Raw genomic sequence first — 20,075 nt, 5'->3', positions numbered from 1 at the left:
GGATGTAGATTCCTCCTTGGACTTTATCTTAAAACATCTTGGGCATCTGTGTAAATGAATAGATGACTGAATGAGGAAAGCAATTTGGAAATGACTGCCTTATGTCTAAGATTTTTAAGTGGGGTAAAGGGTCTTTCACTGGATCACTATTTATTTAAAAAAAAAAAAAGTCCCGTGTTGTAATGCTGGTATCTCCAGGTCATTCTTTTAAAAAGGGAAAATTTGTCATGACCTTACAAATGCACCAGTTTGGTCGATTTGGGTTGCCTTTAGTCCCCAATTTGTTTAATATTCCTGCACTTAAAAGGGGCGAATTAGGACGATATCTTTTAAATCATACAATTAATTTTACTGGTCTTGCCTACTTGAGATCACATTGGGATGTGACTCGTAAAGTAAATTAGTTGGGCATCCTTGATTTAAGGAAAATGCCTTGCGACGCAAACGGAAGAACGGTAGATGGCAGTGATAACACACAATTGTTAACGCACAGCGCTGGTATTTCAATAGCCGAATACGTAATATAATTATTTTTGTCCATACAGACACCTAATTTACTATAAACACCTGTGCAATCTCATTGATTTATTTTAGTAATAAAAGGAGCCGGGTTTGTTAATAAGCAGTTACAGTCGTGATGAGACTGTTATTAATTCTGATTTCAAACTGGATTTTAAAATAGTGAAAAACTGATTTGGAACACATTTGGGGAGCGTCAGCCACGCCGTTTTCGTGTTTTGATTGAAGGTTAGTTGATTACCCGAGCGATTCCGTAACTGGCCGAGGATTGCCGAATCATCTGTCCTGCCCGGACTGCTGGAAGCGGCCGCAACGCCATGTTGGCGAAGTCTCTCATCTATGTGCGAAAAAAATGATAGAAAACACACTTGCCGAGAAGAAAAGGTAGATCGCCGAGGGAGGTTGAAGATCGCGGCGATTGTTTTTTTTTAAAACAGAAACGAACCGAGCCGGATCCGCAGAGGTTCCGGACGGGTGAGGGAGGCTAAACCTCCCACCGTCCCCATGAATAGCACCGCTGATCCTAACAGCGACTTTCCATGAAAAAAGACGTTTGTGTTGCTATTCGAGCTTCGTTATCCCAGTTCGTTAAAGGGATTTTGGGGCCTGTTTCAAGAATCCGCAACGCTTGCTCTATGTATGCAGGCTAGGCGCTGTTTGTATCAGTATTTATTAAGATATTGTTTTTATTTGTTATTGATTTTTTTGCGATGAGTTTGCCACCGAAAGTGGTCCCCAAACCCGCCGCTGTCGCAGTTAGCGGACCTGGAAGTGGCCCCTCTTCGTCGAGCCAACTGCGGGCTACCCTGACCTCCGTGTCTCTGCCGCCGGGAGCCCCAACTGCTCCTCAGCCCGGCGCTGTACAGCCACCTCAGTATCCTTTGACGTGGGTAACGCAGAAATTTCTTGTGTTTTCATGCATTTATTTTTCCCCTGTGACGGTAGCACATACAGATGTTTAATTAGTGATTAATAGCAGAGGTTGGACGTGAGGATGATGGTTTCGTTTGGAGGGAGCTGGGAGGGGAGGGGACAATTAGCTAGCTAACTGTGCTAACGTTAGCTCCCGAAGCCGGTTGTCAAAGCTAACGGAGATGCGAGTTTAATATTGGGGGGAGTTGACGCCACGCCACTGATTATCAGATATAACTGGCATGTTCCAATAAAAGTGGTGGTACATGATAATAGTAAATAAAGAAGTACTATTAGGTATAGTAAAGCTTTATCACCGTATCTCAACACCGGTTACCGGCTTTGTTCAGCTTTGGTTGTTGACTAGCAAGGTGTAGTTATTGCACGGTGCCAGCTAGTTAATGCTAGCAAGTGCCCAAGTCCGTCAATGCAATGCAGCTTCCCGTGGCTTCATTATATGTAACGGAGCTAATAGTACTTGCCTAAGATTTAGGCCCGGCATGTGGGAAATGGATACAGCTTCCAGTTTTACATTAACGTTTGGTTTATGTGTGCATCCGGAGAGGCCTGTCAGTGCCAGGGCTGAGCTGTCATGGTGACAGCCGTCAGAAAGATGCTCGCTAGTTTTAATGACCGTCTTGACTCTTATAATGAGGTCTGGTTCGGTATGATTACAGTCAGCTGAGAAGTCTCTTTAAAATTCCTTCACAACCATTTCTGAGTTTGTCTGTTTGTTCTCCTGAGAATCTGTCTCCAAATATTTAACAGGCACTGTATAATTAGAGAAGAAACTTTATTATTATAATAATAATTATTACTACGGCCTTGTGCTCTTACTCTCCTTTTTGTGTACTAGGGGATGGCTGGGTTTTAATTTCTACCCTCAATTTGGTGAAGTGAAGTCATAGTGGTTATGTCAGCTTGTGTTTTATTTACAGCATGGTGTCGTAGTGTGTGTAAGAGAGGATTAAGTTGATGTCTCCTGGCTGCCAGTGACAGAGAGATTTATCTTTTTTTGTGATCTGACAGCTTCTGCTGTGGCTTTGGGGTGTGATGGCTCAACCTGATTTCCTGCCTCCCACAGTCAGAGCCACCCTGTGTTTATGACGTCTCTAAGGGGCACCAAGTAGCTGGTTATAGCAGGTGGTAGTATAAAGTTCCCCCTTGATTTGTTGCATGTTGTGATTTTTTTGATTTGTCTGTCAGTAAACCAAACACAACAGAAAAGATTAACATTCTCTTTATCTGTTGTGCCATGGCCTCTTTTGACTCTCAAGCTCTTTGTAATTGGTGCTACATTTGCTTAACCTACTTTCAGGTGCATGATAGTAAGGGCCTACTGACTGAGTACAGAAATACACCACCTCCACTTATCCATTTTAAACTTTGTTTAAGAAAGACAGATAACAGGAATTCACTTTTTGCATGTAATTGTAAGTTATGGTTATTAAAAGTTAGCTTAACCACACTGCTCTTTTTGGTATGATGTGCTATTTCTGATTTTGCTTGATTGAGTTGTGGCTGTTGTAGGTGTCTCTGTGTCTTTATCTAATATCCATCCATATATTACATAAATGCTCATTACTTTATGAGATTATTGTTGTTACAAGCTTTTAAAAGCACCATTAACAGTTTAAGTAGAAGGCAATTTGTTGAAAATTTGTTCAGTTTAATGTCATGGCAAAAGGAGATCAGACTACCAGGACCTCTCTCCCTGAGTGGCGTATACTTTACACTGAACCCCAATGGCTCCTCTGGATGGAAGGCTCATAGAAGGGTGGGTTCATGTGGCTCTTTCGGGCTGTGCCCACCAAGCTCCTCTTATAGGCCTGATTCCTGGGTGGGTCCCCGGTATCCTGGGCAAGGCAAATGACTTCCTTGAATTACTTTTCTTTAGCGAGGTTTTCTGAATCGCACTTAGTCTGGTCTCTCACCTAGGATAAGTTTGTTTAGGGAGATCCTACCAGGGGCAAATTGCCCATGACAACAAAGCTTCTGGGACCACTTGGGCATTGAGACCCCACCCACACTCCCCTACCTATCCCATGACCCAGCACCATGGTAAGGTAGAGTAGAGCCCTTCACATAGAATAGTGACAAATGAGGTGGTTCAGGCACCTGACAAGGAGGCCTGAACCACTGGCTGATAAGAGACACTACTATACTGTGACCCTATAATCCAGATCAGTGTCAGAAAATGGATAGAGTTCACAATGAATGTTATTTTCACTGAAATTCTCATCATTCCTTGTTCTTTTTTTATTGAATGATTTAAAAAAAAATGCCTTGTGTGACACGATAACTTTTTTTCAGCTCTTAAGTGAAAAACAACTTTGAGAAGCTGTATATTATTTTCTTAGAGGTATACATTCAGGGCTCATTCAAGCAATTAAAAAGAGTTTGTGGGTTCTCTTCAAAAGAGAAATAATCAGACCCATAATAAACAAATATTTTTATTTATTTTTTATTTAATTTAGAGAAAAATGCACTTTTCCAGAGAGCAGAAATGCAATTGTTAATTCACTTTGACAATGCGCTATTTTTAAATACATCATATACAGGGCTCGCAAAATTTCAAAATCCCTGGTAGCCCTTCGGGCAGGCACTCTTCAGTTTTTGGTAGCCCAAAATAAATTTAAGTAGCCCGAATTAAAAAAAAAAAAAGGACAATTTTTTGATTGATGTTTTGTTTCCTTTACAATATTATACTTTAATGTATAATATTGTAAAGGAAACAAAACATCAATCTAAAAATATTTAAAACACAAATTACAACAACAATTTCAAACATCAACTCAAATATTTGGTTCTAATTGAACAGAAATTTCTATGAACTTGCAAGAACTGTGTACAACATGAATCAGTCTGTGTCAGATCCTGAATTTGAAAATTCCACTGAAATCACGGGTAAGAGGCAAGTGGAACCAAGATCTAGGACATTTGCTTTTTGAAGTTTGCAAAGACTGCTAAATTTTGCCAGTGGTAGTTCACTCTTTGCAACATAGTACGCTATTCTAAACAGATTTTTCAGGACTTCTTGTTATGCTTGGTTTACTTTTAGTATGTTTTTTGCAATTGGTGTTTGTTCTGGGAAAGATACTGCAGACTGAGCAATAATGTATTTCTTGCATTTCTCATGGGTTCTCATGGGGCCTTTCTTAAAATGACTGGTCCCAGTAACAAAGGCGCTTGTCGACTCAGAAATCGAGGGAAACTCACAACACACCCGGCAGAACATAATGTTATTTAGCTTGTCATATTCCAGCCACAGAAATTCTTTTGTCCATGAAACCAAAAAAGCTGCGCTTTCTTTTTCCCTCATTGTCTGATTTGTCATAACTTTTCCGTTTTGTGGTAGGCTTTTCTTTGGCTGCTTCTTCAGCCTGACCTCTCTTGTTTGGCTCTGCAGAACTAAAATACCTGCCTAAAGCCATCTGCTCTTACAGACATACTTACATAACGATCAGCAATTCTCTGCGCGATCAACCTCTATCACATGTTTAAGCTTGCTGCAGGAGATTTCACTTGTCATGTTTGATAGTAAGCTAACGATTGATAAGACTATGTCAGAGGAATTGGTGCGCAATTAATCTGTGACTTACCAATTAGTGCTGCCGCTCTCTACACACAGTTCGCGCGATCGCAAAGTGAAAGCAAAAAACAAGCGCAAATTCAAACGCGATTTCAATGTGTCACATATTGACAGTGGCTCATCGATGCCGATGACATAATTACTCAGCTACATTTGTGAAAGAATGCAAAAGCATTGACATATCTTTCATTCCTATGATAGCCCGACGGGCAGGGCTGAGATGGATTTTGGTAGCCCAACTGGAAAAATCGCTAGCCCCGGGATGTCGGGCTAGCGATTTTGCGAGCCCTGATATACAGCAGGAAGCTCCCACGTCGTACAGGTTTTTATCACTCTTTTTTAGTATTTTATGTATTATCGTCATTATTATTATTATTATTTAAAACCACTCAGCTTAGTGTTTGGCTCTAAAACAACTTGGTTATATTCAGAAAAAGATCATTTTACACCTGTTGCCACTTCAAAGCCCTGTTTTCTTATTGTTTTCAACATATATGCTGCAGACAGGAAATACACTTTCAATTGAAGTACGTAAGTGTCAAAGTCATGCTGGCTGATGTCATTCAACAGGACAAACAAACTCAAGGAGGCGAGTAACTGTTGGTTCCCATGTTTAACCGATGAATGTGGGTGTGTATTTGTTGATGGTGCATGTTCAAGAGGTGATCACCTTGGTAGTTATTTTGGAGTCTGCATTCTGCAGTGGTTTTGTATTAAATTTGATCAGATTTATAAAGCTCTTTGTTTGATAAAATATAATGTGTGCGGTACGAGGAATTAGCAGTTAAATTAAACTGTATCTGCATCAAAATAATGAAGTTAACAGTAATATAAACTAAGCCAATTTCTTCTGGACCTTCCCTGTTACTTTACAGATTCCTGTGAATACACTAGACTGTAAAGCGTTTGAGTTTCATGTCTGTATGTAAACAGAGTGTTGCCACTAGGCTGACCTCTCACTCTGCTGTGACCTCTTAGGTCAGGAGAGTGAGATCATATTACTCTCTGTCTGGCCTTGTGTGTGGGAATTTCTTCTTGGGCGAAGTTGCTGTGTGTCATCGTGGGTCCTGTGGGGGAACATGTGTGTGATGGAGGAGTAAGGGGGGGGGGGCAGTTTGTCTGTTCCTGGTTGCCAGAGAGACCCCGAGCGCATGCGTCTGCTGCTACACTTGCCAGACAATGGCACTGCTGCTTAGCATTCAGAGAGAGAGAGGCCAAGGTGGCACTTCCCACCATCTGCCAACAAAGGCCCAGGTCACCCAGCCTGCCTCAGCCCCCCCCCCTCATTTCCTTCCATCCCCCTCAGCTCACCTCACCCCACTGCTGAGCCAGCTGAGAAAACTGAGGGCTTCTCCTAATTTTTTTGCCCTCTGCCCCATCTAACTCCACAATTTCCAGACTTGCTTCTTTTTGTCCTTTGAATTTAGAGTTCTTTAGAGTTCATCTTTAGTGGTTGTGCTCTTAATATTAAAAAAAGAAGCTTCTTGAAAATTCCTGTAAAAAACACTTGACTGCTATCTTTATATGCCTCTGGGAACTTATTTGCTTAGTTATTTTGAAGCAGGATCTAAAATCGGCTGTTGTTTCAGTGGTCAGCAGAAGATGAACACTGAACATGACGATGATTGAGCATGCATCAAGGCTGCATACAAGATTTATTTTATTTATCCCAAAGATGGGGAAATACATGTTACAGCAGCCTGAACAGTACACAGCCTAAAAAATTTGAATAGCTCAATAAAAACACAAAAGAAAGAAGCACAAGGTAAATAAAAAAAATAATTATAGGAGGTCATTTAAAGGTAAAAATAATACAACTCAACTGAAATAACCCAAAACAAGTAAATACTGGTATGTGGTGTAAGGTAGTCCTGTAGTGTAGCTCTTATAGAGGGTGCTTCTATGTCCAGTAACTCAGTGGTGTTGAAATATTTTATGGCAAAATTTCCTGGTGCATGTGTCAATATTTGCAGAAAATAGCCTATATGTCATAGTATCGTTAGCCTTTGTTTTGTTATATGTTGTCTTTTGATAACACCTTTGCAGCATATTGACCTAACATGATACCTACACTTTAGCTAACTACGATTTGTTCTGCACTGGGAAGCGATCAGCTTTACATCCTCTGGATTAGATCAGATCCTTTGATGTGTACCAATATCTCAATAACTGGTTTTTAGGCAGTTGCAGTAATAGTGTTGCCTCATGCCACATCATTGGGAACTACTGCAGTAAGTGGTGCAGAGGGTGATTGTTTCAGTGACCCACTCTTTATATATAGAATCAGTAGTATAACTTGATAAAAACCTGCTTAAAGGGTTTGCGGACTTTGCCCCAACAAGGTTTGTTCCCCCCTGGGATTTGTATGTCTGTCACCATCTTTGCTGTTGCATAATCCTCCCATAAATTTCCAAGGATTCTTTGAGTGCCATGTCTCTCTCCCTTAATGTGGCCAGGCATGCAGTCACACTCACTGCTCTGCACCTATGTAATGTATGTACCCAGCTGGTGGTTCACACAGCACAGGAGTCCTGTATTTCAGGACAGGTGTGTGCAGCCTGCATGAGAAGATATTCTCACGAGCACACTCACTGTGGGATGTTATAAATAAACTGCTGAGTTGTTATGAGCCAGCATTCAGGGCCGTTCTTTCCAAAGAGGGAGTGGCCTGTAGACGTCCTGTCAGTTCTCTCCCGGCATTACAATCTGAAGTGACATTTCCACATCGTGGTGTTTATTGTTTCTGTATTTACTTCTGCTAGAGCATTTCAGACACATCCTGTAATTAGTGGAAAACTGATATTTTCTTATCATGGACACACTGCTTTCAGCTCTTCTTATAATACTGTGCTTGGAGAGCCATCTCACCCACACGATGATGCTCTAAGGTCAGTGATGAAGTTATTTATGTGCTCCTGTCAGCAAGTAGTGCTTTTACTTTTTCCATTAAAATTAAAACTTTGCCGTAAAATTCTACAAATTCAGTGCACTACAGCTAAATAATTGCTTAATTTGTGTGAAGTTGACAAGGGCTTTTTCAAGGTGTAAGATCTGAGAAATTGTTGTTTGCTTACTTTTCTGATTTTGTGCTAAGCAGATTGAGTATTTGAGGACTATTTGGTAGCACTTTTTGTTTTGATAGCCCAAATCATCCAGTTTTTATGGGTTACTTCTCTATGTTTCTTGCACGTTGATTCATATTAAAATTCATTACTGACAATAAAAGTAATCAAAATACATCACATCACACAAATTCACATTTCCTCAGTTTTCACAGAAAATAAGTGTTTCTGCAAATAAATGGTTACTTGGTAACAGTAAGTAAGGGCTGCAGTTTTTACCTTGGCAGCATTTTAGAGAGCTGCCTTTCAGCTTATATACAGTGCAGACTTACTGTTGAAAATTCTCATGTTTCTCTTAAAACACAGCCATGTCTTAGGCTTTAAATTATTATTGAATGACAGCCTTGACCTTAGCAGATTTTATGTTAGGATCATATAACCTATATAAAAGGTGAAAGTAGTTTCCATGTCTCAAAAGCCAATGCCGAAACGCTTAAGCCTATATTTTTTCATTGGCTAGCAGGGGGTGACTATTGTGGTTTCAAAAAGAACCACCTTTTTGGAAGTCTATGGGAAAACTGCCCTTTGCTTCAATTGATCTGTGGCCTCAGACTTTACTGATAAGTTTATGTACTCAGTTGCTGCTTGTAAGGCTTATTGAATACAACATAATGTATTTTTGGGGGTCAATTGAGGTCCTCCAAAAGTTTTAAAAGGTAATTAAAGCAGAGGTAGGCCTCCTGCTTATGTGATTGACAAGTTGTTATCATATCAGTGTGCTTTGTCTCATCACTCAGTGTTCACATTCAGTTTTAAACACCAAAATGCTGACTGCATAAACCAATGCCATGCCAAGGAAATTACACCTGTCTTTTATTTTCAATCTAACATGTAGTGCTAAGTTATCAGCTAAAATTAGGAAGCTTGGTTTGTAAAGTGAATCCACGGATTTTGTGGGTGTATTGTATAAATACAAGCTATTTTAATTAGGTGTACATAACATACAAAAAAAGTTTGAATTACACTCACCCAAATTGGAGAACATATTTCTTGCAAAATCTGTTAAACAGTGGGCCATATTATTTGTTAGATATTTGCAGTTCACCCTTGAGTTCACTAGCTCCAATAATGAATAATGCAAAGGTTTAATTTTAATAGCAAGTTAATGAAAATTCACCCTTGAGACCAAAACCATTTTTTTTACCAGGTTGTAAACATGCTTATTTTTGCCCCAACTGGCCATTCAAGGAACTGAATTTTTTAAGGTACATTGTTTAATGACTGACTCGTCAGTAAATATAAATAACTCTTTCTTCACCAGCATTGCGTCAGTCCTCAGAAATTGTCATGAGAACATAGTTAGTTGTAACTTACCTAATGTAAGTCTTTGAAAGGCATGTAGTGACAGTTGTTTTGGCATTATTTCTCCTGTAGGCACTCTGTTAGAAACAGTGCTTTTATATAAATGATGGTTAGAGCTGAGAGCTGAGCTGAGAGATGCTACACACTCATTATAGCCACTTGTCAATATGATCGTAGTCCCACCTAAAAGCCAAATCATAGAGTTATTTTTCTTGACATGGTTCTATCTATTCACTTGGTGGTTGGTCACCAGTGGTTAGTTTAAGCTTGGTGACAAGCATCGCCCTTTGTATATACTATTCAGTCATGGTTCAGTTAGTGGGATCAGTACCTCCAATTAGTTGTCTCTTTAAAGTTAAAAAAAAGTTTTAACACGGAAGTTGCCTTCTGTGCATTGCTCACTTTGGTAGTTGCTGATGCATGTCGCTGAATTTCATGAATGAATGCTCAGACAACCCTTAACCCACACACCCTGCTTTACCCTCTTTAAGGACCATAAATTAAAAAAATAAATGTGGTGTTTTGTTGATAAAACTTGAAACTAGCTAACAAGCACAAAGGCAAAATGAAAACGTTTATTGAAGTCACAAATAAAGGCAACCCACTGTCATTTTCTCATAGACTTATTTACTTTATTTTGAAACTCGTTGAGCCTGCTCGCCATTGGAAAAGAATGCAGGTTTTAATGGTAGATCTGCATTGGGTTCACTTTCCCGGCACGTAATGCTTTGCCCGTCTTTTCTTTTTCTTTTCTTTTTTTTACAGTCTGTGGCTAGAAATGGAAGCTTTTCTGCCCCTTAATTTAAAATTAGTATCTTTATAAAGAAATATAATTTGTGTTATAGAGATCCAGAATCATAGCTGCTTAAGATTTGGTTTGTTACAGTTGAATCCAAAAACCTACCACCTATTGTTCATACTGTAGTGAAAGAGCAGTCTCAGCAACAGCAGTGAGAGCTTTGTGAGCTTCGCTTTTATCCAACCGTGTGCGTGTGTGTGTGTGTGTGTGTGTGCGCGTGTGTGTGTGCGCGGCCAGTGTGCCAGCAGGGAGGAGGGTTTGTATCTGCACCATCTGGGTCGTCTCCACTCGCTTCCTGTATGTCCACTTTGAGGAGGTACAGGAAGTACTCTGAAATTTGCAGGTAGTCTACATCATTCAGACGAGCCTGTAGGACTATCATGTAATTTAACATTTTTGCACAGCAGAATTTCCATGATGTTTATCAGTCATTGCACCACTCTCATTTCCATTAGACCCTCTCTTGCTTCTTTGTTTTGGATACTTGTCGTGATTTCTTGAAGTTGTTAACTTTATAGCTCTAATTCATTCATTTATTCAGGAACAGCATTTATTCAGGATTAGTTTATTGAGCTGTATCATCCTCCTGATCAGACGTTTACTATGTGTAAAGCTGTATCTCCTCCTGTCTTCCCCTCTCTGCGTCTCGCACATTCAGCGCTTAAGTGGCTTTCCAGTAAGCTAATGATGAAGCAGGGACCGCTGCAGCTTTTCCTTCCTAAATGAAGCTTATAGGTCACTGGAGGGGTCGAGGACAGGGAGTAGTGTTTGATGCTACTTTCTCAACAAGAAAGATGTGTCTGTTTGTCTGTTTTAGACCAAAAATGTACCTCCTAATATAAGAAACTACACTTTTTTTCTTTTTCTGAATGAGCAACTTTTATGGCAAATGTTACTATTTCGTTATGGTTAAAAAAAAAGTTATAAAAATGTGGTCACTATCTTCAAGTGTCCTTACAGCTGCTTGAGATACAGGTGGTTTGTGATTATATATCATCAAATATTTCTTGAATCTGTCCATGGGTCAAATGTGAATCTCTCACCACTGATGCAATTCTGATCAGCTTGATGTTATAGGTGATGTTTCAGCAGCACTGAGACTCTCATTTTTGAACTGTAAGCCTTTAAATTGATATCGTGCTTGGCCTCCTTCCCAAAGCAGACAATTAATGGAGATTAAAAAAAAAGGCTAATGTCTAGTTAGTGCAGTCATCTACTGATATGGTTATGCCTGATGCACGCAGTAGAGCATGACTGCAAGTGTCTGCATCCATCTGGTTGCTGGACCACCCACATGGAGAGCTTGACATGAATGATGTTTTGTCTGAGGACAGTTTGGTTTCTCTGCATGGTCACCTTAATATACCACTGCAGTATTAATTTTCTTCTAGAAACTCAAAAAACTTGAAATAAACTGGAAGAACTTTTATTGTGAAAGGAAAACTAAAAATATGTGAAACCACCATCATTTCTAGTTGCAGATATAGAATTTGACAAAAACCAAAATCTTGGCCAGTTCTCTCATTAAATAAGTGTAATGAAATATAATCAAACGCTCAAATTTACTCAAAACATAACAATTAAAAAGTGATCAAGCTAAAGAAATGAGCATTTTATTTATGTAGTGCATTTCACAGAAAGAATAGCTTTGCAGAAAGCAGATTTTTTTTTTAATTTGCATATTATCTTAAAAGAAAATGTATAAAATAAAAGCAGCATGAAATATACCATGCAAAACTTACTTTAAACTTATTCAGAAGCAAACATGTAACAGGGTTGAGAGTAGCAGAATTAAAAGACCAAAGTATATATTGTGTAAAAGCTTGTGTGGCACAAAGCATGTTACAGAAAAGTATTTCTTGAACTGGCTTTTGACTGCAGGTGATTTCCATCTGAGAGAACAGAAATCTGCGTCCTCTCTTTGAGCCATTTAAATAGTGACTCATTCTTATAATTTGGCAAGTGGGGTAAGAAGCTCAGACCTGCCAGTTTTTGGTTGTTTTTTTTTTTCTTGCCAGGTGTATCTGCCTCGTCTTCCCCGGTTGTCTTTTTCTCCCCCCTTACAAGGGTTTGGAATTAAAAGCTGCCTTCAAATTGTCTCTCAGCCTTGATGGTTTCCAACCTCATCAACTCCTTTTATCACTGCTGGCATGGCATTACTGGCAGATGAATTGATAACGTCAAACCTTTGCACACCTGAGTCACACATAATCTTTTCTACACTGTGGTCAGACTTGGATAATCATACAGTTGCACCGACAGAAATCTTAAATCTGAAAGCAAACAATGTTGTAAGAAATGTGGCGTCACTGTTTTCAAATGTCCTTCTGGTTGAAGTAACTACATCCTTTAGATGCAGTTGATTGAAGATTTAGAAATGGCATTTGTGTCAGTCATAGGCTGTACAAAAAAAAGGGATGATGTTTGTTGGAGTAGTTAACACTATGAAGCTTGGTTATCAGCCTCTATTCATGAACTGTATGGGTGTGATGTAAAGACACACATACCTTCTATCTAATAATACTAAAAAACCAAACATAAAAACAGTCTGACACAGCACTAAAGACAAACATCTTGGATGGCCTTTATCACACAGCAAGCCGCTATATTAATCACACAATTCCATTAAAAATGCTCCAAACTGCAACAGATAAATATGGCAGAGAGGTCCAAATCAGTGGCGTCAATAAATGAAGGTGAGGCTTCGCAGATGGCAATCTGCTACAGCTGGCCGTGTGTGCAGAACTGTCATTTAGGTGTCCACGATTCTAAGTTTATAATCTCAACACAAAGGGAAGTTAAAAAAGAGTAACTATTTTCAAAAGGATTGCCCTGTTACAGATTTTATGAAGCAGCTATCCACAGGGGCTAACATAGTCTGTAAACACACTTTTACCATCCAAAATTATGGGGGTTGACTCGGTTTTGAACCAAGCCTTCAGGGGCTGTTGGAGGAACTGCAGTTTTTGGCACTTCCACAATTTCATTTTGCATGCTGTTTCAGTATGTTGACTACCACCTTTGACTTCCAGGTGAACGTGCACCTGTTGCCCTAGTATGTTGAACCCTGCTTTTGCTGCCCACCCTCTGTTTACGGTCTTCACGGCTGTCTGGAACCCAGCAGAAATACTTTGAACTAATTTTTACTATTGCAACTTAGAAAATATTGATGTTAGTCACATTTCCTAGAACACTGAGTAATATCATTAAAAATGTAAAGACAAAAGATTCAGTTTCTGTGTATGGTGGTATAAAACGAAGAGAATCCTCTCACGGGAGAAGCGTGACATATTTGCTTAAAAGTACTTTGTTTCGTTCTCTGTGTATAGTTCATATTTTTCACCTACTTTCGAATGCTGCATTTCTTGGATGTTGCTTTTCTAGCTATCATGTGTAGTCTGCGAATCATTGAAGAAACCTGTCTTATATTAGAGTCATGTGGGAAATGTTTTCTGTCTGGCTCTCAAAGCACCGATAAAAAGAAGTTGAAAACTGTAAATGCCATCTTTCACGTAGTTTTTGTACTCTTCCTCACCTAGACTGTCAAATCATTGTGACGGGACTGAGCCTCTAATTATTACTCCTTATATCTGTGTATGTGTGTACTGTGTAGTGTGGGTGGATGTTTTTGTTTTTTTTCTTCTTCTTCTTCCTTCTCCAAATTCCTCGGTAATGAAACTGATAATGCTTCCTGCTGTGCTTCTGTGTTTTGATTCGCAGCCTTCTCTTTAAATAATTCTTTTCACTCTGTCTTATCTCGTTACGAGTAGCAGTGCTGGCAGGGGTCCCAGAGAGATGACGGGCCCTGCAGGCAAGAGCAGGACTAAGGAAGAGAGTTTAGGGCAAAGGGAGGTGCGATTTGGGTGAAAGGAAGAAAGCCAGACGTTCGGTTTCCCTTAAATCATGTGATCAGCAGTGTGTGAGCCTGTCTGTCGCACACAACTGCCTGAGCAGGTTACTAAACACAGGCCTTCCCTTTTCTGTGTGGATTTTACACATTCCCTCTTTTATCTCTTCTAACATCTCAGTGAGGTCTTGATTTATTTTGTCTTTCTTAATCTTTAAAGAAAGTGATCACATACTCTGGTTTCTCTGCAAACGATTATTAAACCCTCGAGTGTTATAGATTTTCTTTTGTGCTATGTTGTAGTTTTTGTTTAACCTCTTATTCTTCACACAGCTGAAGGTGAAGGGAATTAATATTAAACGTATTTTGCGGTGTGCTGCTAAATAGTTGTTTCAGTCCTCATTCTTGTGCTCCAGCTGCCCCCCAGCATGAAGTAGCACAGAAATCCATTTCAGATTTTCCCTTTAACTCTTGCAAAATGGTGAAGGTACATAGTGTACTCTCAGAGATGGGGCATTTTAGGCGGGGTTTGTATGGTTGGAGGGGGGATCCTTGAAATTAAGCTACACAAGACATGTGGTCTGAGGGAAGCCCACTGATGATCTGAATGTATTGAATTAAATTAAACAACTGCAGAACATTTTTCAGTGGATTTGTGTTGGGGTTTTTTTTTTTTTTTTTACTTTACGTGCTTTAATCAGCCATATTTAGACTCAGCAACACTTCTAAAATATGACAGGAATCTTACCTGTCTGTGACCTAGCAGGATGCCAGTTTTGCTCTCCTGTTGCTTGAAGAACTTCCCTTAACATCCTCTTTCCAGAATCCCACGGGTTCAGCCATCACTGGACGAACGAATCTTCCCTACACAGCCTGGAGTCGCTGCAGTCTACAGCGTGAGTCACTGCATGCAGCCCCTCTTTTCAGACACTGTTACATTCATATCTACCTGTATATACTGTATGCTGCAGTGCACATACAGGAAGGTTACACTTTAAGTAAAAACACACGCACACTGAAGACTCAGATCTGTTGTACTGGCTTTATGCTTTTGCACACACTTTTATTATGGTCACAAGTCATACAAATTATTGCTTATTTTAATTTGGTTACTGAATTTAATGTTACCGTGTACAACCATTCATTCATGAAGGTAAAACCTGAAAACATATATGAATATTTTTGTAATATCGAATTATGTCATTGTATTTGTTATGTATTATGTCATTGTAATTTTGTGGTGTAGTGGTTAACACATGGGGGAGACACAAAACCCAGCCTCAAAGCTCACAAGCTACTATACTACTAGTATTGTGCCAAATTAACATGTGGATCCCTCTGCTGTTGTGACCACTTGGGAAATAAAGGAACAGCTGAAAATGCCATTATGTATCATAGTTGATAAGAGAAAATAATCATTCCATTCTGCTGATGTCAGTATGTTTTCATAAACAATATTCTGTATTTGTTATTTATTGCCAAATTTTGTGAGCTAGAAGAAGCAAACTGATGGCTGACCTCCTGGCCCCTCTTTGTGTTTTTACCAAAAGGCTGTTTTCCTAGGTTTAGACACCAGCATTGGTATGGGTTGTTGGGAGTTTAAAGCTGAAGCTTTACAGTTAACCCTGAAAACTGGTAAAATGTTCCAGGTATGTATTACAGGAAGAGAAAGAATTCCTGCTGACTCAGCACTCCTCTTTGCCTGTGATATTAAAGTGAAAGTATTTAATGTGTGCGGTAGCAAAAAAGGGAAAAAAAGATACTTAAAATTAAGGATGGATCAATCCAGAATTTTCTAGTTGCTGTACAATGTTGTTATCGCGACCTTAGCTCAATACCAGAGTTATTCACAGCCCAGTACTGCATTTTTTGTACTAGTTGGGGTTTTTCAGCTCGGTGTAACAGCAGTAGGCTGCTTCATACTCCCGTCTTACAGTTGTACTCGTTTTTCCTCTTCGTGATCTCGCTCCGTTTCACTTTGAGTGCAGAATGGAGCTGAATTCCTGTCGAATTGACAAGAACATGTCATAATAAAAACTTTCCAAAATGGACATAACATGTATGAGAGTCAGAAAGGCAGATGGAGAGAGCATTCTCCTCCTTGTTGTGTGAGCTTTGCAGTCATGTCCACTTACACGGCCACAGTTTGTTGTTAAGTATAAAAGTTTTGTAAACGCATGAAGAAAATCTGTTGCTGCTGCAGGCGTGAAGGCTGCCTTTTGCTGTTAACATCCTCGTACTATTTATCTCCCAGCTTTATGTGGCACAGTAAACAATTTAAAGTTAAATTGAGTAGATTGGCTTGTTGTTACCAAAAGCTGTTCAGTAGGTTAATTTACCTGTCAGTGTGTCATTTTATAATGATGGCGCTACTGAAAGTTATCTTGCACAACATTATTTGTAACTGTAACAAAGAGAAGGCTTTATACTGAAACGCAGCAGCAATTTCGTCAGCATGGTGACTGTAAACACTTTCTAACCAGAAATATTTTTTACTCTTTTTGATGTTAAGATTGCCAAGGACTGTAATGGCGGAGATCCTGTTTGCTGTCAGTCCAGTGTTTGACATTAGGATTGTTTGGAACTGGGCAATAATAATACAAACTGTGCAAACATGCATGTGTGTTTGTAATTTTAAAAAACTGCAGAGCACATACATGTAAGGAAATTCTTTTGTGATCAGATCACAGCAGGCCTGATCTGCAGATTGCTTCCCTCAGGGTACCTCTGCCATTTACTGACTCCTTCAGGAATTAATTAACATTTTCTTCATCATATCTTTGTCATGATAATATTTACATAATTTGTAGTATGTTTCTTTTGTTATATGCCTGGAGCATAAACATATGAGTTAGGAGGATTTGGTAGACAATTAGATTTGCCTGAACTTTAGAGGCTGTGTATTGCCTGGTAGTCGGTGACCAGCCACACCTACTGTGCCTCTCTAAAGACAAAAATAAGCCCAGCGTAGCAATTGTTGTGAGGCGAGCAGTGATTAGATTTGGTAGAGAGCTTTCGAAACTGTTCAAGGCAAAACCACCTGTGCCTGCTGTGACACACCTAGTGAATGAACAGAATAGGAATTTAAAGTATGAGTTAATTAAAGTTCGAGTTAAAATTGTCATTTGTTGGGTAAACATTAGGTTCTGTTTTGTTTTTTCTTGGTTTTCAGCTTAGATAAGAATGATGATTTTCCCAGTCTCCCTTTTTGTCTTTCATTGTGTTTCTTTTTTCAGCTTAATTTTTGTAAAATGTTAAACGGAAACACAAATCACCAAAATAAACCAACATCAGTGATAGAGTTGATGCGTTAGGTATCTGAGATTTTTAAAAAAGATCATATTATCTTGCATCTAGCATTGTGTATTAAAAAGTTCTTACAAGTCACTTTTGTGGGTAGATTACTGGAGAAGGTGGAGGAATCTAACTCTCATTCATATCAAGAGATTTGATCTGTTTGTTCTTTCACAGAAAAAGAAAATAATAATCTGTTTCATAGATTTCAGATTTTGGAGCTCTTTCTTTGAGTTCTCTTTTAATTTGGTTGTTCTTGTTGACATGAAAGATGAACATGATTACAGTCTGAATGCCACAAGATTGTATGGCGTGCACTTGTGCACTTAACATTACCAGTATTGCTCTTGCTGAGCCAGATGGAGGACTGGGTCAAAACTTGGCCTCTTGCGCTTGACGGAGGTGCAGTTATATCATTATCAGCAGCAGAGTTGCCAGTGCAGGTAGTACTGATCAGGACTACCTGCCCTGCTGTCAACAACCTTTATTGCACTTAAAGTACAATTTTATTTTACTTGAACCTCTCCGCTCACCTCTTTCCCCCCCTCGCCCACATACTCAGTGAAACCGAGATCAAACCCAGGAAGACTAGCGTGACCACAAATATCAGGAAAAAACATTTTTGCTAGCCCTGCTTGATTCTACTAGAAATATAATGAATATGTGGCGAGCAGTGATTAGATTTGTTAGAGAGCTTTCTGAACTATTCAAGGCACAACCAAACCACCCGTGCCTGTTGTGCAACACCTTGCGAATAAACAGAATATAATTTTCTTTTTCCTTTTTTTTCTTCTTTTTTTTGGAAAATGCTTGAAAAGTACTGCAGATCCACAGCAAACAGGTGCAAGTACTAGGCTGAGAATAGACCAAGAACTAATCAGAATCAGAATCAGAAAGACTTTATTTATCCCCAAGGGACAATTAACATACAACAGAGCAGCATAACGTTGAAGATAAGGACAATAGAACAGGCAATAAGAGTGAGATAATAATGTAATAATGTAATGTAACTAATAATGTAACTAATGTATAAAAATCAGCAGTGTTTGCTTGCTGCAGGCTGCAGGGTTTTGAATGTTTTTCTATGTTGTCACATGATCTAGTCACATGACTGTAATGTCAAAACCAGTTAATCAGCCTGATATTGATTTAACAATTTATATAAAGATAGTAGCCATTATAAAAGGTGATGCTTTTTTTCCTGTAATTAATTCAGCTAAATATTGATGTCTCACGTAGACTCAGTTTATCATTGATTTTTACATCATGCACTCATGCAGTTTTTAACATTGGATTTTCTTGAACTGTAAATATAATTCAACAGAAAATGGAACAATAAAAAGTGATCTGAACCAAACCTTGGCACAGCCGGGCAGGGAGTGAGTTTAGGATTTTTTGGGTGGGGCAGCTAAGTCTAATGGTACATGCGTTGAATTTAAAACTCAAGACAGTGCATCATCAATCATTATCATCAATTAGAGCATCACTGTGAAAAACAAATGTGGCACAATTATTTTTTTATCTCAGTCTTGTTTTCATAAACTTTGAAAGCCGAAATGATCACTGAAAATCAAATGTGATTAATCGCAACGCCCTCAAATAGACGTTAACTGATATTAAATGAAAGGAGGGCACATAAACAGGGTCAATAACAAAAAAATGATTTCTTTTACCTTTTGATTTATTAGGGGAAAATGTGTCTATTTTTACAGGCTCTGGCATTTAACAGTACGCTAGAATTGACCTTTTTTTCTGACACCACACTGAAGATGTTTCCTGCCCTGATAACATTTCTGAATTGTGGAAGGTACAGTAAGTAGCTGCACATTAGACGAGGAAATGCTGTGTGCTTGGAGATGGGCTGTTCAGCTGTGAGCTGTGTTTATTCTTTGCAACCTAACAACACTGAAAACATTGGAGGCTTTATGAGATTTTTCAAGCTCTCAAGAAAGTTTCTGTTTTTGGGGGGGGTGGTGGGAGCTTAAAACTGCAACAATGATGACACTGGTGGAAATAAACGGCACTCGTGGCGTGAAGCCGTTGCTCTGTATGGTGATAGTGGGGTTTACTCAGCCGCTCTTTCTTCTCTTCCCCCTCATGTACAGCCCCCATACAGTCACTTACCTCCCCTCCCCCATCCCATCACGCTGTATGTCCTCAGAGTCAGTCACTTGCCTGAAGCAATGCAGGCTCCTCCCCTGGTAACAGCAGCTAGATTAGTTGCTTTATCCCAGGTCATCTGAGGGAAGTGGGCCACACAGTGGAGATGCAGAGATACTATAGAGACTGTGCAGAGTATTGGCTATAAAGGTTACAAACATTTGAAGTTGAGAGTTTGTAATTTTAGTACCAGAGTTTTTAAATCTCTCAACATAGAAAAGCAGCCCTTGTTAGAGGAGAAAAAAAGAGAAGAGGGAGGCTTGCTTAGCTTTCCATTTCCCCTCCTTGTCTGCTTACTGATTTCTTCCTGCAGTATCCTGTCTCATTCCCTGGTGTTTTCAGGCCTGCTGCAGCAACAAGCAGCACCTGCAGTAGGGCCAGCCCATAGCTACAGCTGCCAAGGCCCATCCTGCCACACCACAGAGAGCTGAATAAAAAATCTCAGCCTTGTCTGATACTGCTCACCGCCGGTACCCACCCTGAACCCTTCCCTGTGGCTCAAGCCTGTTTGACATGACTCATTTCTAT

The 20,075-nt window shown here is 39.4% G+C and overlaps 1 protein-coding gene across 1 annotated transcript in view; it reads left to right on the top strand.

The window, feature by feature from the left end:
- The first annotated feature begins 691 nt into the window (after positions 1-691).
- The window catches only part of eif4g3a (eukaryotic translation initiation factor 4 gamma, 3a), an 86,780-nt gene continuing 67,396 nt past the window's right edge, over positions 692-20,075 (top strand). Inside the window, 2 exon segments of the mRNA XM_025907023.1 lie at positions 692-1,405; positions 14,917-14,989. Coding sequence (XP_025762808.1) covers positions 1,230-1,405; positions 14,917-14,989 — 249 coding nt within the window. The 5' untranslated portion in view covers positions 692-1,229.

Source organism: Oreochromis niloticus, linkage group LG5 (genome assembly GCF_001858045.2).
Source record: "Oreochromis niloticus isolate F11D_XX linkage group LG5, O_niloticus_UMD_NMBU, whole genome shotgun sequence".
NCBI classification, from domain to species: domain Eukaryota; kingdom Metazoa; phylum Chordata; class Actinopteri; order Cichliformes; family Cichlidae; genus Oreochromis; species Oreochromis niloticus.
Note: the sequence above shows the minus strand (reverse complement) of the source record. Positions and strands in the feature narration are given on the sequence as shown.